Here is a 23,915-nt window from a genome sequence, read left to right as displayed (position 1 = left end):
CAGCTGTGAGGCTAGCCATGCTGCACGGCTCAGAATATTAGGCCACCAAGAAGCAGCATGTGCATAAGATAAGTGTAGCGGAGATGCGAATGCTTAGATGGATGTGTGACCACAAAATGTTAGATCGAATTCAAAATGAAGACATCCGTAAAAAGGTGGGGGTGACACTAATTGAAAAGATGAGAGAGCACCGCTTAAGATGGTTTGGGCAGATCCAACGTAGGCCTTTGGATGCTCCACTGAAAAAAAGTGACTTGTGCCAGATTGGAGTAAACAGAGGGGCAGACCGAAAACAACTTGGGTAGAAATATTGAGGAAAGACTTAAGGGCTCATAACATAACAGAGAACATGACCTTGGATAGGATAGAATTGAAGAAAATGATCCATGTAGACGAATCCAACCAGTGTCAGGAGTAGACTTAGTCAATTTTGAGCCGGGTAGATCCTTTCACCTTCTTCATGAAAATTTTCTAGGGGACAGGCTTAGTTGAGTTGAGTTGTAAATAAGAAGGGATTTTGGTAGTACACAAAGAGTCCCTAAGTGAGTTAAGGACTTGAGAATCAAGTAATCTTTTTATATTAACAAGAAACACCATGATTATGAAAAAGGCCCCCACTAAGGACCGTAACATTTCACCGTGCAGAACCTTAGTGGCTCTATGACTCGAACTCAAAATATAGTGTGAGCTTTGATACCAAATGTCAAATATCAAACCAATATGTCTAAATGACATCCCATGGAACGCGTTAGGCTACTGGCCCTTTAAAACTGTCCCATACCAGGCTGGGTCCCACCTAATCCCATAAAAGATTAATTTTTCACTTAAAATTTTCGAGAATTATAAAAATATGATGAGAGAAAAAGTCAAAATTGGTTTCTTAAATTATTAAAATTGGTTTATGAAAAATAGAAAACGAGTTCCTCCAAAATAGAAAACAGTTTTATGACATTTTGGAAATGAGTTTCTTTAAAAAAAAATTGAATCACAGGAATTGGTTCCTCCATGTTGGTAGAGCAATTTTACAAAGCCAATGAAATGGTTTCAATTTTGTTTCTGTTCGGCAAGTCTAAACGTATCCCTTCTTGTAGATATAAAGTATATGACCAATAAGTCCTATTGCCTTATTAGTTTTTCTAATTGGAGATTGTGCACACCCTTGTTTTGATAAATAACAACCCCCTCTTATAAAACTAACACTCCCCTCTTTATTTCCACATTTATAATTAGCTAATGAAGGTTGTTTCATTTCTCAAAAAACTATGAAAAGCCAACCAGAAAAGCGATGAGTTCCATTATAATCTTTTTGTGAAATTGTATATCATCTGAGTCGTGCTATGTTTTACTCAATTTAAAAGATTCATTTCTGTTATTTTATCTGTTTTCCCATCTAAAAAATAAAAAATTTCAATAATTTTCATTGTTACTCTACATTCAACAAATATTTTAAATTTAATGACATCCATAATCTCACATTAAAGAGTTTAACAAAGTATACCTTGTGTTCATCTCTCTCAATTTTCATTGTTACTCTACATTCAACAAATATTTTAAATTTAATGACATCCATAATCTCACATTAAAGAGTTTAACAAAGTATACCTTGTGTTCATCTCTCTCAATTTTCATTGTTACTCTACATTCAACAAATATTTTAAATTTAATGACATCCATAATCTCACATTAAAGAGTTTAACTAAGTATACCTTGTGTTCATCTCTCTCTCTCTCTCAAAAAGAAAAAAGAAAAAAGAAAAAGAAAAACTAAGTATACATTGTGAGGGTTTAGGGTTTGCGTAGGGTTTTGGAATTGGGGCTTAGGGCACTGATGATCGGATAACTGCCCAAGACATGCCACCATCTTCAAATTATAAATCTTTCTCTCCCTCCCATGATATTTTGTGTTCTGATTTGCTCACTTCTACTAATTCCAAAACATGCAAATCCAATTTTTTCATATAGCATTTCTACTCTAGTTATTGCAGGTGATATGAGCAAAGCATTTAAGATTTGAACATGCAGATTTATGCCTTCCTGTGATGAGTGGTAAAGATTGATCTGAAAAAAAAAAAAAAGAAGAAGAAGAAGAAGAAATGATTAAAGCATCTTGCATCATGAAGTTATTTCAGAGATGTAGAAAAGTGAGTTCATAAATTTGGGGTCCAAATAAACTCACCTATCTGACAATAGTAAATGCCTCAAGAACAGAAGGTTTTGGAAGCCAATTGCTGAAAGGCAGGGTATTTTTAAAAATACCCAGAGCAGAATTGTATTCATGAGCCATGGTCTGCAAGACAATTAGATTCACCAAGTGTTCAAAATATTGTTACTATTTTCCATGGAGATTGTTAAATAGCATATTTAGGCCCTGTTCGTTTAAGATTATGTCAATCGATTGTGAGTGCCAAACGATTTTTGGACTAAAATTAAATGTAATTTTAAGTCCAATAATCAGTTTGGCACTCACAATCAGTTTTCATAATCTTAAACGAACATGGCCTGACACTCCAAATTCAAATTAAGACCAAGTGTTCTGTCCTCAACTCAATTCAACATGTTACATGCGTCAATAAGATCAAAACAGTGTTTGATGGAATTCCTAACTCCCATTGTTAACGTTAATTCAGAAAATAAAACATTGTGACAGAATAAAACCATGGCATACTTCAATATCGATGGAGCTCTAAAGAAAAGTAAATTTCAACGGCATAGAAGAGAAGAAAATTACAATAGAACAGTACTCTACAAGAGGAAAAGAAAACAAATAGCAGCTAATAACAAGAAAAAAGAGGGCATAATTCATATGAAAATTTCTATGAGATTTACCATCGATAGGCATATCCATTCTACAAAACCTAAATCCAAAGGAAGAACCATCCAAGTTAAACTTAATGATGTTAACATCTCTGAAAGGTATTCACTTTTCTATGAGATTGCTATAATTGCCATTTCTAACAAAGATGAATAATACCAGTTCTGAGTTAACTCAACATACAATTAGAATCTCTCTAGTATGCTCAACCATTACTCATGCCTAATGTGTGAAGGACATGAAAAACATTGAAAACAGTGCTTCAAAGCGTGGATGTGGACCAAAATACGGCCAAAGAAATCATAGTTGACTCATAGGATATCACTTTGGGTCTCTAGAACACCGCTATTCATAAATATTCAGTCACAGCGAGGAAAGAGAAGAAAAGAGGGACTTGGAGCGGAATGAAATGGCGTCGCTCAAAGGGGGGATTGGTTTTGCTCGGCCTGTGCCTATTGGAACTCAAATGGCGTCGGTGCTGCCGATGGTGTATGCAAATCCATCGGGATCTCCTGTTAAGATCATCAACCCTATATCAAAAGGAATTATGGACTCGAAGCAAGGAGAATCTAATCTGGAATCCCGGAGATTGGAGTTGTTCATCCTATCAATATCCAAATTTCGGATGGAGGAACAACTGCCGAAGGTGCCACTTGATTAGGATGGAGGGATCTAGCCTTGGTAAGAAAAAGAAAAATCAGGGTGAATCTTTGGAAACTGCTAGTAAAGAAGTTGACCGATGGCCTGATTCGGGACAGATCTCCTCGCTGGTTGAAGGGGGTGTCCCATACATAACCATCTCGGGTAAGGAGATGGAAACAAGGCTGAATTCTCTTAAGAGTTGCCTCATTGGGAGGAAACAGAATGCTGCCGGATCCCTTGACGACTTATGGCAGTGGGCAAAGAATTCCTGGAATATTCCCTCCCTTCCTTGTCCCTCTGAGTTATCAAGGAATGAAATCTTGTTTACGTTTGATTCGGAGGAAGCTGCCATGGCTCTGGCCAAAGGATCGAAGGCATGGAATACATTTGACTTCTCTCTCCCCCTGAGCACAGAGTACGCACAAGGTGTGGAGGCACTTTGGGTTAACTTTTACGGCATCCCCCTCCATGTTTGGACCCGGTCAACAGTTGAAGCAATAGGAAATCTACTTGATAAAGTCTTGGAAGTGCAAATGAAAGGGGATCATAAAAGCTGTATGGCATTTGTATCGGCTAAAATCCTTATTCCGTGGTGGAAGATGCCTCCACCCTCTATTCAGATTCCAGTATTGGATCAAAGTTTCACGGTAGGAGTTGTAGTCCGGAGCAATCAGAGATCGGAGCAACTGTCGGTGACCGGGGGTCGCCGATTTGCCCCCCTTTGGAATCTCAAGGTAAGGAGACCGTTGACCAAGTGGGGCCTTCGCGTTCAAATTTAAATCCTTCTAAGGCGCCAGTCCATTGGTTCGGTACGGTGCCTTCCTCCTTTCTGCCCCCTTCTCTGAATGAAAGCAAGGTCTCAAAAGTCTCCAATCTCCCCAGTTCAGGTCCTCCCCTTTTCTCGATACCAGAGTCTCCTAAGAGAGTACCCTTTAGGAAGAGGCATGGTCATCCTCCTAGGCTTGTCAGATCCCTTTGTCAAAAGTCTTGGCAGAATGGCCTTGTGAAGTCAAGAGTAGACCTTGAAACCCTTAGGCTATTGATCTCTTGTTTACCTTTTTCGAGAGCTCGCTTGGAGTCTCAAAAGTCGGGAAAGGTGGGTCCAAGGATTCAAGGCTGCAGATTGGATAAATCCGAATCCGCTGGGGGGGCCATCCTGTGGAAGATCAATCATGGACAAATTGAGCAACCCCTTGAAATATCCACTAGGTGGGGCTGAAACTTTTGGAGCTTTCAAATCGATTGCTGGGACCCCCTTGCTACCCAAAACACGCGTTGCCTGTGGATGAGGGGTTCCCATGTCCTGGTTCGGAGTTGGGATAATAATCGCAAAATGTGAAATCTCTTTCGTGATACGGATTTATTTATTTTTTGAAAATAATTTTATTAAAATTTGATTCCCCCCCCGGGTGATACGGATTTTTTTGGATGACGGCTATTGGAGAAATGATTATTTTCTTTCGTGAGAAAGTTGGTTGGTATATTTGGTGTGACATATGACTAAAGTATCCATTTTTTGGGACTTTAACAATTTTGGGAAGCTTAAAAGGTTACTTGTATTAGGGGGTTTGGAAATGGCCACTTCGGCGCAATTAATGATGTCACATGATAGCGGGAGATCTTTGCAAGATAGATTAATTACAAGTTCGGTTACTTGGCCCTCCCTCAATATCCATCCTGAGGCGGTGCATTTCTTTTTTGGTTCATTGTCTCCTTGGTTTCTTCTGGGTTCAGGGTCTTGTACATAAAATGGAAAACCAGAGCGGTTCGTCCTCCTCTGCTTCAAGATTGTTTCTAGGCCAAAAGAGAAAGTTGCCGATGGATCTTTCTGAGATGGAAATCTCCTTAAAACTATTGATAAAGATGGCATACCTGGAGGAATTAGCATCTAAACACTCGCCTACTGATAGAGAGGTTACTAGGGGACTTCTTAAAACAACAATGAAAGTTATTTAAGGAGGATGTTAACAAGGATGTCGGAAGTGTTGTTTAGCCTGACTGGTTTGCATAACGTAAAAGAATCTCACTCTCCCATGCACAAGCATCCTTTATTCATCAAATTATTGGAGGATGAACAGACCTCAAGGCGCCTTCAATGGGAGGAGGATAAGAAGGTGGGGATTCAGAAACTAGAGGCAATGATTTCCAAAAAGAGAGCATCACAAGTGAAAGCTCCATCTGACGAGGAGCTCTCGACCTTGAGTCTTGATGAGGAGGTCTTTGCTTCTGAGGTTGTGGGTCTTCTTCTGGAGTTAAAGAAATGCTCTGTCTAGTTTGTCTTTTTTTGGATTTTGATGCATAGTGTTTCTTTAGATAAACTCGGAGGTTTGACATAGTGGGGTCTGACGGAACAAAGATGGTTTTTGTTGGGTTGGATAGTAGCCTTCATGCCTGTAAATACGCTGGGGACCGCTGGTCCCCACCTTTTGTATCTTCTGATTTCTATATTAATATAAATATTCTAGTCGCTTTTCAAAAAAAAAAAAAAATCATAGTTGACTCGGCATGGAGGGCTGAGTACTCGGTTGGCACGTTCATAACTTTGGAGAGTCAATGGACTTTTGAATTTTGATTGACTTGGACGTGCAAAATACGAACTAGGACAAGAGCATTGCTGAGATAAAAGGGAAGAGTTGACTTAGGCGAATCGACGATTGACGCAAAGAGTGTTGAAACATAGATTGAAAGTCACCATGTTTTGAATATGTCTATATGGATGTACCGGTGCTCAGGTACCTTGAAGTCACCATATCTGACAATCGTATCTTTGTAAAGACATCTCATAGTGAATGAAAGGCGAGATAAGGTAATCTAAGTGAAGCAACTTGTTGGCCGCTAGCAGCAGTATGGGAAGCACACTAAACCATACAATTTAAAAATATGCAGAGAGAGAGAGAGAGAGAGAGAGAGAGAGAGATATGTAAACACCTAATTTTAAAAGTAAGTTTTTAATGTAAAAATAAAAGATTATATCGCTAGACAAAATCAGCCATAATTTAATATTTCTATTTTTTAACAATCCTTTTAAGCAGAATCTAAAAAATTTAACTTATATCTTAGTAAGCCAACAAAAGTTGCTTTTTCCCCTCACACTACCAATGGCTCCCCCTTTTTTAGCAAGTCAACATCTTTCTCTCTCTCATCTTTTATTTAGTAACCAGCCCACTCCTCTTTAATTCAAGATTCATAAGCGTCTCTTCTCCCCCTTACTTTCTATGAAAGGACAGTACAAAGGAGAAACAAGGACTTCAACCCTCTCTCTTCCCAAGGCTCCACATACAGCAAAAAGGGACTTCTTCTCTCTCTCTCTCATATAACCAAGTAACAAAAGCTCTCTTTCTCTCATACACACTTTGCTACACTCTTCTCTTCCCATATCTCCTCTTTTGTAAAAATACAAGAGGGGGCCAAAGTTCTTCATTTAATCATTTATTACAATCCCACCGGGGCAACACACGTATTGGATCACGCATACATCTCGATCATCATACAGGGCATTCGTGGCCCACCTACTTCTCTGCTTGAGTTGGATCCACCATCAATGCTCGGATCAACGAATCGCACAGATCGGATAAGTACTAAATCTCTTTTTTTTTTTTTTTCATTATTATCTTTTGCTTTCTTATATTTTCTTTAAACTTATTTATTTGGTTCAAGATTTAATCATTCACACTTCTTTTCACGTTTTAATTATTTTAATTTATTCTTTATGCTAGTCACCACTGAAACTCTATGTTAGTCTTGATTGAATCATATATTTACTGTAAACATGCACTTGATTTAATTCCAATCATTATACATGAAATACCAAAATATTGTCACATTTACTTCATTTATACACATAAAATATTATTTATTTATTTATTGTTGTTTTCAGGATGTAACAAAATCAAGTGTTTAATAATCGCGCTAAATTCCAACAACAATAATATTATACTCATTTAATCAAGTTTTGGTCATTTTTTTTAAACGGTAGCAAAATTTTATTAAAAGGGAAAAGGGCGACAGAGACGGTCAACCCATGGGATACAAACATAAGCAAAAGCAGAGGAAGAAAAAAGAAAACAATTAACGGCCCAAATCAAGGAGGCAAATAATGAAACCACTCCACGGCCTGCCTATCAACTCCTGCCTATCAACTCCTTCCCTAGCCAAACGATCTGCCAAGCTATTAGCCAATCTTCTTACATGATTGAAAATGATTGATCACCCCTCATCAGATCTCATCAAAGAACTGGGTAAACCTCCACAAAGGTACAGAAGAGCCTCTAAGCTACCGAATAGTATTTAAAGAATCTCCCTCCACAATCACCAGATCAAGGCTTTCCTTATCCAGCCAAAGAATCCCTTGATTCTTAAAAGAAATAAAAATAAATATAGTTATATACCGATACTTTAAGAAAGGGAAAGTAAGTTTTTCGCGCATATGAAATCAATGAAGACATACAATGGATACAAACATTAACAAATTTAAAATAGCTCTCATAATTTTTAGTAATTATATAAAAAAAAAATCAAATTATGGCAGTATGTAGATTTTTCTCTAGTGTACCAAAACAGACCAAATGTTACCTTTTTGTCTAGTGTGCTAAATACAAGCCAAATGTTACCTTCAGTTCACGATAAGAAATCCCATCTGCTTGAAACCCAGCAGCCTCATCACCTCTCAATGAGATAAAAAGCTCCAACAGCCGTCTCCTAACGTCAAGGAAAATATGAAAAACTAATACTAGTGAAAATCGTGAATCATGCCTTGTAAGATACCGTAGATGGAATGCAAACTGTAATTACTCCAATAGTTCTTGAATGCTAAGTCACGAGTATCGTTCTCGGGAATTTCTCAGCAAGAGAAAATATCAGGATATATTAATTTTCTTTTATTTTTTTGGGTTTATATCGAGGAAAAAGAAAAAATTTAAACTATTTAAAAATATATAAAATAAAAGTTATAGTAAATTCAATCAAAAAAATAAAAGTTATAGTAAAAATATGATGATGTTATTGCGGTAAATGAAAATATCACTATATTTTTTTAATTCACAGGATTATTTCGGAATTTTGTTGTTTTATCAAAATGTCAAAATAAAATTGCTATATTTTGAAATTATCGGAGATATTTGTGACATAGCTTGAATGAAACTGAAAAAATAAAACAATTTTGTGTTTGGGATATCCAAGTTGAGCAGTAGAGAACGTACTTGCATAAAGTTGACTCGGTTGATGGGTATACCGCCCCTTTTGTGGATGTACCCTGCTTTCTTCCAGTAGTTCCAAGAATGACCTCATGCAAGCCCGACTTATTCCAGCAGATAGAATACCTGAGAATTGAATAATCCCATAAACAAAGTTTATTTTTTTGAATAATTTTTGGAAGGTAAATGATAGGGAAGTACCAAATTCTCAAACAAGGCAGATCAAAGGCAGATTGAAAAGAACATCTAAAAATATAAGTTACCCGCATGCCAGATTTGGAATGTCAGTGTCCAATTGCCGAAACTCAGTAGGTGGGAGAGGAGCCTGCCAAAACTGTGGCTGCCAATGGAATGACAACAATTTTAGCATGATTTTTTATTCCTCTCTCTCCAAGTTGACTTTAACATATACATTTCGCACCATGTTTACTAGGAAAGGACTTGGTAGCTTGTTAGATAATGGAAGGATGCGATCACAAAGTGCTCTTTTCAAATGATTTTCTAAGGGAAGTTCTTGAGAAGTAATGCTAGGAGACTGTCCAATAGTTAAGGAAGATATATACACCGGCTGCAGAAAGTAAGAAAGCAAAGCTCCTGTCAAAGAGAATGAAATAAATTATCATCCAATTGAAAACTCAGAAGAATAACCAATCTCCTACATGCTCCAGTGGTTTGAGCCAATATTGTCATGAGGTGTAGGGTTCAAGACTGGTAGGGGGTTCAAGAAAACTCCTACATGCTCCAGTGGTTTGAGCCAATATTGTCATGAGGTGTAGGGTTCAAAACTGGTAGAGGGTTCAAGAAAACTCGGAAGAATAGCCATCCATACATCATGTGGAACATTGAAATAAAATAAGTTATTCAAAACACCATCCATACACCATGAGGAACAATTAAGTAAAATAAGTTAATCAAAACAAAAAAGGGTATTAAGAGAATGTAATAACTTTGAAACATATTAGTGAAAAGTAAACTTTCACGAAAGTTACTAATACTTGTACTACTTATATGAATGACTGAAAGCTATGACTACTATTGTAGTTTACACGGTAATTTTCTTGACAATTGGTGGAAGAAGGAAAACCATAAGCAACTTTGCATAGATCTATAATAATGAAGCACCGAGGAAGATGGGGAATCAAGGTAAGTGTATGCAAAGTATTCATCTAATGTAAATCCATGTCTCTATGTGAACATTTAAACTCGATGTTATTCCTTGTTTTACATAATATCCTATATGTTAAGAGGAGAAATGTTAGATCAAAGCACCTCTTTAGGTGCTTCCTAAACCCCCTTCTAGGATCAATCGCAGGGACAATTTTCCTTGTTTTACACAAAATCGCCAAGTGACTCCCTCTCTCACTTGCTTTAGAAGACAGAATGTGTATCAGAACCAGTCCGAAACACGACCATTTTTAGAAAAGGAAAAAAATGTTGGAATATTGAGCATCCTCTGAAGATTTCTCTGCCAGGTTTTTAGGGCGATTTCTCCAAATCAGGCAATGGAATAGCATAATCTCCCAAAAAAATCTGAGTAGAGAGAATAATGGTAAAAGACTAGATCAATATATAAAAAATTATGCATTAAACAATTTCTTCTATGTATAAATAGTTAAATACCCTCTCCTTTTTAGTGACTACTCCTCTTTCCTCCTGTGCTTGTCAAGAATTTATCTGAAAAAGAGCCTCGAGCCCTAGAATTGAAGTATTAGCGTGATAATATTTCTAGCCTATACAGGGTTCAAACCCTCGCATCCACAGTATGTCTTTTAACATGGTATCAGAACCTAGACATTTTTATCCATAGATTTTTCTTGACATCATCTAATGCATTATCTTCTGAACCAATCAACCAGGATTATTTCACACAACGAGACATTTAAAAATAAGAATAGAAGTAATATAGGAAAACTTAGAAAGCAAGTAAAGATACACTGAGAGACTGCCCTATGACAATGAAACTTAGCAGTAAATCTCGAGGCAGCTTTTAGAGATCTGAGAAGTCAACCAAATGGATTGACGGTGAGTCTGATCCTCCATTGAGATCCATCAATGTTGTTGCAATGATTTGAAAACACACGTAAATGATTGCCTAATCATGCATGAGAATTGTTGCATGGTTTTCAAGAATTTTTATTCAGTGTGTCGTGAGTAAAATATGGTTCTCGCCTCGACTTTCTCAACGAAATTATGTACACTTCCGCCAGCAGTTTAAATGTATTAGATCTCATCACTCTGTACAAATGACGTGGACAAATTTATACAATGGGAAGATAAATCCAGCACTTTAAGTCCAATCAATGTACAGAGTACCACTAGCACTTGGTAAACATTTTTTAGATAGATTTAATGAGTACAAACCTTGAACCCCAACAACATTCCAGCGGCTTATTTTGTCAGAGCAGCTCATCGACAGAGTAGTATCACCACGACCAGGCTTCCTTTGAACCATTCCAATGTCTTGTGTATAATCTCCTGCTGAGGAATCCATAAATGCATTCTCCATTCAGGAAAATTATATCTTAATTTTATAAAAGAATTCTCTTTTCACATCTGTTACAAATAGAATAAGATCCAATCAAGTAAATATTGGAACTAAAAATTTGAGGGTGAATGCAAATAACCACCAAAAAGAAACAAGAAAACATAAATAGATAGCATAAGAACAGAATGACAATAGGGAGCAAAAGATGAGTAAGCATGGTACCAAAAGGGCTTCAGTAAGCCTACTGTCAATTTCGGTTTCAGTTTCGGTTTCGGTTTCAGACATAGCCGAAACTGAAATTTCAGCCGAAATACCGAAATTTCAGTAATTTCATCTGAAATTTTGGAAATAAAATTTAAAAACTTACATTTTCCTCGAAATTTCGGCCGAAATTTGAGATTCCTACCAAAATTTCGGATTTAGGTGGTTTCATTGTCGGTCCCAACCGAAATCCGAAATTTTGACCAAAATTTAAAACCATGATAATGAGATGTTTGTTGAAGAGACAAGGCTGCTTTATATAGCAAATCATTAGAAAAACAAGGACCCATAAGATGTTCATTAGTATCTCCTCATTTATATTAAGAAAGAAATAAAGGGAGATACAAGTGAACATTTTGGAGCCAAGATGAATAATTCATGCAAGCAACATTTATTATCACCAATACCATCAACAATATCAGCAGCATCTGAAAAATAAGGACTACCCATTTAGGTACAATCAAATAAGAAGTCCATCATGTAAGCAACCTTTTTAGAATCAAATTTCCTCGCTGTCATTCTTGAGCTTGTTACATGTTTGGATGTTCCAGTTTTATATGTTTAGACACCACCCAGTAAGCTTATGATGTCTCGCATAGTTGGAATAATCTCAAAAATATGGAGAGCCATTCTCCAAATTGTACTACCATATTTCTGATGACAATTCAAAACTGCAACAATTTGTTTATCTCCATTTTTCTCTAAGGATACAATTGAAAACTCACTCGGATTATCGGTAATCTTGTAATCTTTCATCAGAGACAATTGTGAAGAGATGGAAGCATTCCCGCCTATGATGAAAAAGAAAAAGGATAGTACAATATAAGCTCAACATACGAAGTAAATTAGAATGATATTTTTTATCCAAAAATTTTGGATAAATAAAAATCACATTTACATAGTTGAGACTTGAGACTGCTAAAAAAATAATAAAATAGAGACATCAAGACTTACACGGAAACTGTGTGATATATAGATGTAATTGCCAGCCCAATTTTAGTATGTATTTTCTTTCGCCGGAAACATCTGTGTCCAAATGGAAGAGAAAGTTTTTTACATCATTAGCTTCCACATGTGCCCTTCCATTTGTAAGCCTATCATAGATCTTCTTAAGAGATCCAATCTCTGTATAAAAGTATCTGTCATGATGAGCAAAAAACATATTCTCAGAATAGGAATAAAGTTTCCATGAAGCAATGTGCTTGTTTATATATACTATAGGGATCCTCGAAAAAAATGTGCCTTTAGCATTAGAATTCAATTATAAAACCCTGTAAACAAAGTTAGTGCAAAAGAGAACTAATTGTGTTATAGATTTCAACTTATCATTTGCTCCGTTCATACATGTGTATAACTCTTTTTTTTTTCCTTTTTGAGACATAACTGAATATTTTAAGAAAAATAAATTACCTCAAGGCAGAGATTGCTCTACGGAGAAAAGTTCTATTTACAGCCTCTTTCAATAATATATTGGCCACAAAATTAGCCTCTCTAAAAGTAATTCTGAAAGATATATTTAAACCCCTACAAATGTCATCAATCTCATCAATGTAAATGAGCTTCCAAAGGAAGAATATTAATTGGATGCCCCCTTGATTGTACTAAATGAACCCCCATCCACCACGAACTCAACTTCGACCTTGCGCACGACCCGTAGAAGAGGAAGATCATATTGTATAACGAATTTCGAAGCTATCAAAGGAGGTTGATGAACTTCCCGAAGAGCTAGGTGTGGTGGAAGATCCCATAAGTCCATCATATTGTAGCAGCAAAATCCTCAACTCGTAAAATGCAAGAAAATCTTTTCAAGTAAGAAGTGAAGCACTGAACACCTTGTCGGTTGTAGTCATCACCCAGCCCATTCAGAATGTAGCTAACTTTATCTCATTCATAAAGTGGTTTTCGAATGGCAGCAAACTAATCATAGATGGTTTTCATCTTAAAAAGAAAGTCAAGAGTAGTGAGATTATCTTCTCAGTAGCATTGTACTTCGGTTTGAAATTAAAGGATGAGAGATTTGGACCACTGGAAAGGGTATCTTTAATATGCTTTCAAAGGTCCCGTTAAGGGGCCATATCTAGGACCTGTGCTAGAACTTTCAGAGATAAGGTTGAGTTCATCAAAGCAATCACATGTTTTTCATATACCACACTTCAAATGCAGGATTTTTCTCCCACTGATAAGGTATTGTCTCGTCTAAAGTACTCTCTCCAGATCCTAACTTCACATATTCTAACTGCAAGGCCTTAAAGGTGATCAAGAATGCTGTGAGCCTGTGAGCATGGGCAACCGGAAGTATTTGAAATTCCTAGGATAGTAAAAAGTAGTAGTCATAGGAGGTGAAGCAAGGTTAAGGAGGGAAAAAGGCCATGAACGTATAAGAAAAAAAATGAAGTAGGACAAAAGGGATATGTGAAGAAAGTGGGGAAAGAAATTTACCCTGCAAATTTAATAGAGAAGAAAGGAGCTAGGGTTTGGAAATTTAAAGATAAATGGGTTTGGGATATTCGAATGGAGAAGAAGCTAGGTTTTTCTGATTTTTTGAGGTCTTTGTGCTATTTTTCTTGAAGAGGTTGCCAACATGCACCTTTTTCTTTAAGTCCGGTGCTAAAAAACACCTAAGTGAAGTGGGGTCTATCTTTGCTTTCGAAAATGCCCGTCACCTAGGTTAAATGCTAATATGAGATGAAAGTTAGCAAGAGAGGAAATAAATTACATGAAAGAGAAGAAACCCTAGCAAATTCATGGAGATGGAAATGGAAGTTTGTAGTATTTAAAAAAGAGAGTTTCGATGAAGTAAAGAAGAGAAATTAGGGTTTTAAAGGTGAGAAGAAGAATGGATCCGATTTTGAAGGAAGAAAAGTAGGTATTCCAAAGATAGGAAAAGGTGGAATAGATAAGAGAAGAACAAACCAGAAAGCGACTGAAATATCTCTTTAGAATGGTACATCTTAGCATTTTTTGAATGGTGAAAATTTATTGAAAAAGGAGCAAGAGCTCCATGCCCGAGATGGTAAATCTACACCAAAACAAAACGAGCAGAAGAAAATGAAGAAAATACAAAGGACCGTGAGACCGTCAGAGGAAGAAGATCAAACATCTCAAGCATCCCTCTCTCAACACTTGGCTGAGTGAAGATGGTCTGCCTCACAACTGGTCAACCACAAAACATGTTAAAAAATCGTGTTGTGGTCCTCGAACATGTCCAAAATCTCCCCCTCAATAGCATTGGCAAATCTATGGGGATGGCTAACTTGATCTATAACCAAGCAAATGAAAATAACGTAGTCACCCTCGACAATGAGAAAATCAAACAGAGACTGATCCCCAAGACAAATCCATTCAACAACAATTGAACCTCTCTCTCATTGGAATCTTGGCCTTCAGCTTCCCCTTTTGATAGATCCCCTACTCTGATAACATGTAAAATAGATAGAGAGATGGAGAAAGAAGAGAAGAGGAGACAAAGCATCTAAGAAAAATTTTGTTTCATTGATTTTGAAATCTGTGCATATAGTGACTTGTACAATCCATCACAAATGACTTAAATACCTTCATATAAGCTTGTATTTTCTACCGGAACCATGGTCCTGAAAAATTGGTGGAGAACGAAGGAATATCAACCAATTCTCTGAAACCGCTACAGCCCTAACAACACAAGTAGATACTTTGTCCAGACCAACTGATTGGGCAATGAGCAAGATTTAATCCTTACTTGAAGAAATGGTTGGGGCCACACCGATGAAGGTCAACGATCCTTTAAAAAACTCCAACAATCAACCAAAAGGTGTTCAAGTTGGAACTCAAGATCCAACCTAGCCATGACTTCGGAATAAGGTGTGATTTGGCAAAAACCAGCATGAATGTGTTTTTGGGAACCAAACTCAACATGTAGAAATGGAGGAAGCCTTTGACAAAGAAAAGCATCTCGAATTCATCCAGCATGCAACCGAAGATGGAGAAAGTCATGAAAATATACCAAAGGTAATTCATGATCCAAAATACAATGAGCATATAGAAGATGAGGCAATTGACCCCGAGTTTTGTGGGTTACACTTAATTCTAATAGTTTAAACTTCAAAGTTATAATAATCAAAGTTTTTGGATTTCTTAAAGAAAAAGCTTTTCAATGTGTTATTCACTATGATCATTTGGAATTGTGAAGAAAGGTGATGAGCTCCACTCCAAATATCGCTATTTAGAGAATCCATGAGTCAATCACTGACTAGCACAAATCGACTCGAGTTTACCTTGTCTGAGTGCAGGTTTTCCCTACCAAGTCAATCAAAATCTTCATCTGAGCCCGAGTTTTTAAACACTACCAAATATCTCATTCAGCGGAAGGGTTTACATAGTATCTTCATCCAAAACATGAAGAGAATCCATTAGGGTAACAATTCGCCAGAGTAGAACTTCTCCAGATGCGAGAGAATTGATGCAATATACATCCATATGTCCTTCAAACCATAAATTGGGGAAGGAAGGTTGACCTTTGAAGAAAGAAATTCTCACGATTTTTTGTGATTTTTATTTGAATTTTCAGAATATTTTTATTAGGTTTTAGAAAGTCCATGTTTTGGAAAAGGGTAGGCCTCCTGGAATTTCTATTTTGACTTAAGAAGGTTAAAGATGAAGTAGAATGCTGAATTGGTGCTGGTTTATAATTAGAAACAGTTTAGAACAGAAATTTATATTTTTAAAGGATATTTGGGTTAGTTTTCTTAGGAAAGTTTCTATTTTGTTGTGAAAGAATTGTAGCTTGTTTAAGACTCTTTTGGAAGCGTTTTAAAGCTTAGAAGTGTGTAAGAGAGGTCTAGAATGATAATGTCTATGAAGGAAAGTGCTTTGAAAGTGAATAGAATCTATTATATGAAGTTTTTTTTTTCTTATTGAATGGTTCTATTTATATGACGTACGGTACTCTTTTTTTAGAGATTTTCGTAGATTACAAAAATTGAAATTTATTCAAGTAGCTTTCCCTTTTCTATGTTATTTTCTCTTTGAGACAGCACCATACCTTGCTCTCCTTGTCATTCATTGAGGTATGTGCTTTTTTTGTTTTGGGTTTAATTTAAATCTGAAACTTGAGACTGTTACTTATTTCTATTGCACCAAGTGCCTTTTATGGGTGTTGGGAACAAAAATCAAGCACCAACCACAGAGCGCCATCTGGATCCTGAGCCCACAAGGGTCTTGAGGCCACACAGCATGACACGTCATCCCACCTGGCCTAAGCCCACAGAGGCCTTGAGGCCAAAAAGGTGAGACACATCATCCCACTTGGTCCCTGATCCCACAGAGGCCTTGAGGCAACGTAGGCGATAAGTGTCCCCCTAGATGGTCCCTGGGCCCACTGAGGCCTTGGAATCACGTGGCGAAACACGTCACCCCAGCCATGATGACCCTCCAAGCCGGCGTCGCGATCTTCTTCGACACGCCACCCTCAGCAGGCCACGCGCCTCCCCAGCAAGCCAATCAAAGGCCAGTGGCCAAACTTGAAAATAGGCACAACAGTGCCAATCACGGCCGTCACCAAAAAGGTTCCATCCATGGTCAGAGCCACCCTGAAAAGGCTAAGCAAACTAACGGCACCGACCAAAGGCACCAATGCCATTCTTAGCCAGGAAAACATGGCAAACTCACAATCCAAGGGAACTTCATCTATAAAAGGGAACCTGCACCTAGCAACAAGAGGAGGGAGAGGGTAAGCAAAACTAAGGTACACCTAAGCTTTATTTTGAAGCTTAGTTCTATTTGTTACCTCCAGAGCTACCTTGAGTGTCGAAGGGTTCCCCGGAGTTACCATGCTTCGGGCAGACTTAACCCTTTGTTTGTGAACACAGGCCCCTTGCAGCACTTCTGAACCCCGGAGCATCTCGAATGACCTATCAAGGCACACTCGATCAATTCGGGACCGCAACAATGGGGATTAACAAGTATGATATTTTGCATACTTGGAGTCTTCCTTGAAGGCGATAGAAGCAAATCGCTCCTCGCGCAAGCATTACTAGGTAAAATAATTTTGGATATATTAAAGAGGGTGGTCTTTCTTCCATATTTTAAAAGTATAACATATATATGTATATATATATATATGAGGAAAGTGAAGCTACACCGCCGGTGTAGCTAACTTAGCTACACCGCCGGCTTAAAATACAATGGGCCCACATTGTTTTGGTGATCCAAACCATTCATTTGATTGGCCCTCAGATAGATAGGGCTTCAAACTGTGGAGGCAAAAATGGACAAATTTGTGAAGGTTTTTACACGTTCATTTTTGCCTCCACAAATCGTAGGGTTGGGATGATCCTATGGAGCTGATTTTTGGTGGACACCCTATCTATGTGAGGGCCAATCAAATGAATTCTTTGGATCACCAAAACAATGTGGGCCCATTGTATTTTAAGCCGGCGGTGTAGCTAAGTTAGCTACACCGGCGGTGTAGCTTCACTTTCCTCATATATATATATATATATATATATATATATATATATATATATATATATATAGAGAGAGAGAGAGAGAGAGAGAGAGACAACATCACTGCCAAGAATTGTAATGGGGTTTGTAAGGGCAGTTTAAATCAATAGAAATGTTCTTTCCATTTTTTGTTAAGTTTAGCAAAGCGCTAGATAATGTCCCTGAAGGTAGAAGAAAATGAGAGAGAGAGAGAGAGAGAGAGAGATGCCTTCATTAAGGGGAGTTTCGAGGTAAAGGGAGATTGTTTTTTGATAGGTAAGCTGGGGAGTAAAGGGAGAGTTAGCAGAGATAGTAGGCCCTAATATCATGGATACAATTGATATTAACCTAATATTCTATTGTTTCATTCCTTCTATAATGGTCATAGTGTAGCCAACAAACTTAGCTTCCAAAACATTTGTCTCTAGCAGGGGAACAATCACGTACCCATGCCTCCCGTAATCCCCCACCATCCTTGACATAGCCCACAAAATGCCAAATATGTCAACAATAAAACCCAAAGCATTGTGGCAAAATGTCAATGAACCAAAAGACGATCAATTGATTCTCCTGCTTCACAACACATCGCAATGGTTTGGAATATGCCGCCAACTATGGTTCAAGTAATCTAGAGTGAATATCTTGTCTAGGTTTGTGATCCAACAGAAAGCAACCGCCCTATAAAAAGAACAAAGCTTATATGTAGTTGCAAACAAGCTTTTAAATTTTGGTTTTGATGTCGGTTTCTGCCACCACGGAAACCAAAATGTTTCGGTTTCGGGCCGAAATCATGTAAAAATATGATTATGATTTCGTTTATTTTTTTAATTTCGATCGAAATGTCTAAAATTTCGGTGTCAATTTCGGCGATTTCGATGGAAATTTTGTAAAAAAGTCAAAAAATGATCATAATTTCGGTGAATTTTCAGTAAAATTTCGGCGAAATCTTGTAAAGAAACGACTTCAAGTGAATTTCGTTTCGGTTTGTGCCGAAACCAAAATATTTCGGCCGAAACGAAAGGTTTCAGGCGAAATTTAAAACCATTGTTGCAAAACCCTCGTTGAATCCACAAAGATTGAAGTAAGGGCCCTTTTGGATACCTCAGATTTTGTATTTGGATTTGGAATTGAGTTTTTAGTAGAAAATGAATAGATCTGCCAGCTCATATTGAGGGAGAGAGAGAGGGAAGGGGGTAATTCCTGCTGCAGGGGAGAGGTTGAGGAGCCAAAAGGGTGAAGGAAACTGCCAGATCTGTTGATTTCCAATTTCTTATTTCCACAGAATATTTGGAAATCTGATTTTTTTCACTATCAGTCGCTGAATTGGAAATTCAAGGATTTGATCGGGATCCAAATGTCAAAGCAAAAAGGGCTGCAAATGTGAATTCCAAATCAAAATCTTCTCGGCATCCAAACGGGCCCTCAAAGGATTTAACAGAGGAACCCAACTCCCTAACTACTAGGGTCAAAATATTGTCAAGAACATCCCCAATACACAAAGCAAAAAATGGAATGGGGGACATTACACTGGCTTCACTTCTCAATTGCATCCTTTACTTCCACTTGAAGAGTGGAACCAAAACCATTGCCCTCAATACCTTGCTCAACTCAACTCAACTCAACTAAGCCTTTGTCCCATACCAGTTGGGGTCGACTAATGAATCCTTTAGAAAATTTTCATGATGAAGGTGAAAGAATCTACCCAGCTCAAAATGACATTGTCCAGTATATGCTAAGCCATATAAATATACTAAAGTATGTATATCCAATGACAGCATATTTGAGCTATTAACTCTCACCCTCCAAGGAAAGACTTTGATCTTTCAACTTTTAAAAAACACTCGTTATTTGACACCAAAACACCATATTAATTCCCACCACACCTTCATTAATTGCTTATTATTCCTCATCCAAATTTCTACCTTTAAAAGCAATGTTGCAGTTAGACTTTCTATTGCATACACTATTAAACTATGATTTGGCCGACACCTTGAATTTATTGCTGACACACGTGTCCACACTCCTTTAAACACTTTGAAGTGTACTGCTAGAAGTGTCAGTAACTTTATATGTATATACTTGTATGAGTGTGCCACTATTTCTAGATTTTTAGGGATTTCCATGTTAGATACCTCGTATCCGTGTCAAAACTCGACACACGAATCTATGTCCACAAATCAAGATTATATGTACTTTCTATTTTAGCCGTGTCCCCATTTCTAAATTTTGGGAGTTTGCCATGTCCGACACTCCGTGTCCGTGTCGACACGCGACACTCGTGTCCGTGTCCACAAATCATAACTATTAAATGGTAAATAATTTTTTTTAGCAAAAGTAGTAGAATCGATCAATCCATTGCCAAAGGAAAGTCAAGTGGTCAGTCAGACCATTAAAAAATCATCGTCGAGCTTGAGAAGACCGCATTCGAAGGAAAAAAAAAAGAGCAGCCAAAAAACTGTAATGAGCGGCTCTCCTTTAGTACATAATTTATCATATGTTATAAAGATCTCCAAAATATACAATCAAGAAATAACTAAGAAGACTAAGCAATATCATAATTTGGTAATGGCACTACTCACTTTGTTTGAAATTTTTATTTAGTTTTTCCATGGCAGTTACAATAGTCAAGATGCTATCAACATCCAATCAAAAAAGTGTAAAACAAAGTGAGTACTTCCATTATCAAATTATGGTAGCCCAAATATCAGTCCACAAAACTAAATTCCCCAAAACCAAATTCTAAATGTATTCTTATTCCAGATACGTAAAAATGAGAAAAAAAATGACAGAATTAAACATTATAAGAACCTTATTAGGGCTCTCCGTGCGATAATTTCTGCATGTGAGTCATTGACAACATCGCCTCGCGGGCTCAAAAGTGAGCCTCCAAGACATTTGGTTCCCGTTCCCAGTGCTACAACTTGCAAATCTGAAGGAGAAGACGGATAAAAATCGGTAAATTCCTCCACAGTGATATAATGTTTTTAACCATAAACTACACAGGAAAAAAAAAAACATCTTCGAGTTTTAAAGTTACTGGGATATCTTTACTATTTTCTCTATAAGAAAGGGATACTCACTTCTTGAAAACACAATGGCATTTCTCAATTTAGAAAAAGAAAATAATTCTACTGAACTTACTCAATTCTTGAATATACAAAGGCATTTCTCAATTTAGAAAATGAAAATAATTCTAGTGAACTTTAAAAACCTTCAAACTAAATTTTTCCATAGTTTTACTTCAAATTAATCTAAAAATATTCAGATTATCTGTCTCGACTCACTACCCAAAAGAAAACGCACTTGGGTGAAAAGGCATGATTTAGATGTCCTCAAATTACCAACACTGGTAGTCTACGGTCTACCCCAATCTACTCTGGGTCCCCCTTGAACGGACTAAAATCAAGAAATTTCACTGGTCATACGATTGTAGCTATTCAAACAGCGAACTTTTGTATGTTAAAACCAAACCATTGGCAGATAATCAACTAAAACTACCAAAAATATTCCTATTTAACAGCAAAAAGCAGAGGTGTTTCCATAATTCTCTAGAGACTAACACAACCCAAAAGTTTCCATAAGAAAAATCACAAGTCAATTAAATAAATGTAAAAGGAACTGAAGTTAGAATTTGAAAACGAAACATTGGAGCAGTTGTTTTGATATACACCCAGGTATGATCTAAGAATCAATAATCGCAGTCATCCAGGAAGGGTGATAACTGATAACGTGATAACGATTAGGAGGGAGATTAGGAGTGAATCTCTCTATTAGTAATTAATTAGAATTTGAATAATGACTTGTAATTAGGAGGGTAGACTAGGAGAAACTATCTCTAATAGTTAATTTGAATTTGAATAATGGCTAAGAATGATAGGGTGATAATGTGATGGGGAATTAGGAGGGAGATTAGAAACAAAATCTCTATTAGTTAATTTGAATTTGAATAATGGCTAAGAATGATAGGGTGATAATGTGATGGGGAATTAGGAGGGAGATTAGAAACAAAATCTCTATTAGTTAATTTGAATTTGAATAATGGTTAAGAATGATAGGGTGAAAAGGTGAAAGGGATTAGGACAGAGATTAGGAGAGAATCATTCTAGTAGTTAACTTTTTTGAAGGATCTCTTTAGTAGTTAATTTGGATTTGAATAAGTAGAGAATAAATAAGAAGCCGGAAGAGACAAGAGGAAAGAGATTTTTGTATAAATGGAAGCGAATAGGAAGAAACGAATGTGATTTTCAGCTATATTGAACATAACATACTAGATTCCTTAGTCTTATTCGATCCACATAGTTACTAACAAAAAGCTTTCCAATGAAGCTGATCGTATGAATTATCGTCTAGCCGAGTCAGTAGCAATGATGCATGAGCAATTTGATCAAGTAGCATCGTCATGCAAATGATGCAAGAAGAGATTGGTTTGAATAAAAAACCAATCACATCAGTCCAACCCCCAACACCAATCACAGCCTCCACTGCCATCCCCACGATAAGAAGACACTTTTAACCAACATGGACATTCCCACGTAAGATTGACCTTCCGAAATTCGATGGGGATGATCCGACCAACCGAATCTACATGGCTCACAATCATTTCTCTTTTTATGACATACAGTTGGAGCTCTCATAATTAATGCTCCATAAATTTATAATCTCTTTATATTCTATGCTAAGGCCAGAACCGACATTGTTCCTACATTCGTAATTTATAATCTTTTATTTCTAATACTTAATAGAAAAATCTAGCGACATAAGATATAAGAGAGTACCTTCTTAAAAATGTTGTTCAAATACATTATAATACTTATATGTAAGTACAACATAGAAACATAGAAGAAGGAAGAGAAAAAAAAAAAAAAACAGCTGTCAAAATTCACATATCCTTATCCCATTTCATACCACTAACATTATGACAAGATCGGAGGGTGTGTATATAACCAAAAGTCTCAGATGTCCTTCTCCATCAATTGCATTTCATACCACTAAAAGTACAGAATGGCCCACATCATAAGATGATCCAAGCCCTCTTCCCCAATCATTAAAAAAATTAGGGTTAGGGTTTTGGAGAAGGAAAATAGAAGGAGAGAGTGGTGAACCTTGAGAAGGAGAAGAGAAGAGGAAAGCTGCGAGAACTGTGGTTTCTCTGCCTTGAGGCTTCCCTTTCTTTGGAAGAGAGTTATAGACACACATAACTGCCTCTGAAACCCTCTGCCCCCATCCTTCCGTTTCGGTACGCGAATCCATCTCTCGTCTCCGAAACGTTCCGCGCAAATACAAAAACGCCTAATGCTCCTGCTTATGGGGAGAGTAAAAACACCACACATTTATATGGTTTCTACGCCTATTTTTCAAAATAGACTATGGGGCCCACCTTGTTTGAAGATCCAAACCACTCGTTTGTTGGGGCTTTGCACCTAATATTAGAACCATAAGAAGATTAGGGAAATGTTATCAGCACTACTGTATTTTGATGAGGGCACTCCTCCTTTATTAAAATTGCGGTATGGCCCGCACCATAGGATGATCCAAACCATCCATGAGATGGGCCACAGCCTAAATAGGTTGTGCCCCAAAATTCAATTCCATAAGTTGATCCTAACCCTCCGATCTGAATGTTAGAGGGTTGATCCTAACCATCTATAGATCGGAGGGTTAGGATCAACCTACGGAAATAATTTTTCAGGTACAACCTATTTAGACTGTGGCCCATCTAATGGACGGTTTGGATCATCCTATGGTGCGGGCCATACCGTACTTTTAATAAAGTGAGGAGTGCCCACATCAAAATATAGTAGTGCTGATAACATTTCCCGAAGATTATAGCCCTCTAATATGTAGAGAGACACAATCTAAAATAAACTTTATGCCATGTTTGGCAACATGAACTTTTTTCCCCATGTAATATTAGATCCATTACACTGTAGCTGGGTGTCCCAAGTAATGAAAAGGGGCACATTTATCATTTCCCAAAAAGAAGGGGTGTGATGATGCCGAAATCTGCTTTATACGATCTAGTGGTGGTAGAGTTGATCTTGTAAGCAACTTGTACTCACAGAAGA

At 37.2% G+C, this 23,915-nt stretch overlaps 1 protein-coding gene across 3 annotated transcripts; it reads right to left on the bottom strand.

The window, feature by feature from the left end:
• Positions 1 to 1,548: 1,548 nt before the first annotated feature.
• On the bottom strand, positions 1,549 to 23,143 carry LOC143857228 (denosine deaminases acting on tRNA). 3 transcript variants are annotated; one of them, XM_077367645.1, is made up of 11 exons: positions 22,953 to 23,143; positions 20,659 to 20,779; positions 12,346 to 12,530; positions 12,117 to 12,182; positions 11,007 to 11,120; positions 9,067 to 9,239; positions 8,909 to 8,985; positions 8,652 to 8,771; positions 8,064 to 8,151; positions 2,176 to 2,286; positions 1,549 to 2,057 (listed from the first exon to the last, which is right to left on the bottom strand). In XM_077367645.1, exons 1-10 carry the CDS (start codon positions 23,098 to 23,100, stop codon positions 2,176 to 2,178), a joined length of 1,203 nt encoding a protein of 400 aa, XP_077223760.1. In that variant the 5' UTR covers positions 23,101 to 23,143; the 3' UTR covers positions 1,549 to 2,057. The 3 variants fall into 3 exon arrangements, with proteins under 3 accessions (XP_077223760.1, XP_077223761.1, XP_077223759.1); XM_077367644.1 differs by having other exon boundaries at positions 1,623 to 2,057; positions 11,007 to 11,123; XM_077367646.1 differs by lacking the exon at positions 8,064 to 8,151 and having other exon boundaries at positions 11,007 to 11,123.
• Between the last annotated feature and the right edge of the window lie 772 nt (positions 23,144 to 23,915).

This window comes from Tasmannia lanceolata, unplaced genomic scaffold (genome assembly GCF_043159265.1).
Source record: "Tasmannia lanceolata isolate RefF3 unplaced genomic scaffold, GAP_Taslan_0.1 ptg000024l, whole genome shotgun sequence".
Lineage (NCBI taxonomy): Eukaryota > Viridiplantae > Streptophyta > Magnoliopsida > Canellales > Winteraceae > Tasmannia > Tasmannia lanceolata.
Note: the sequence above shows the minus strand (reverse complement) of the source record. Positions and strands in the feature narration are given on the sequence as shown.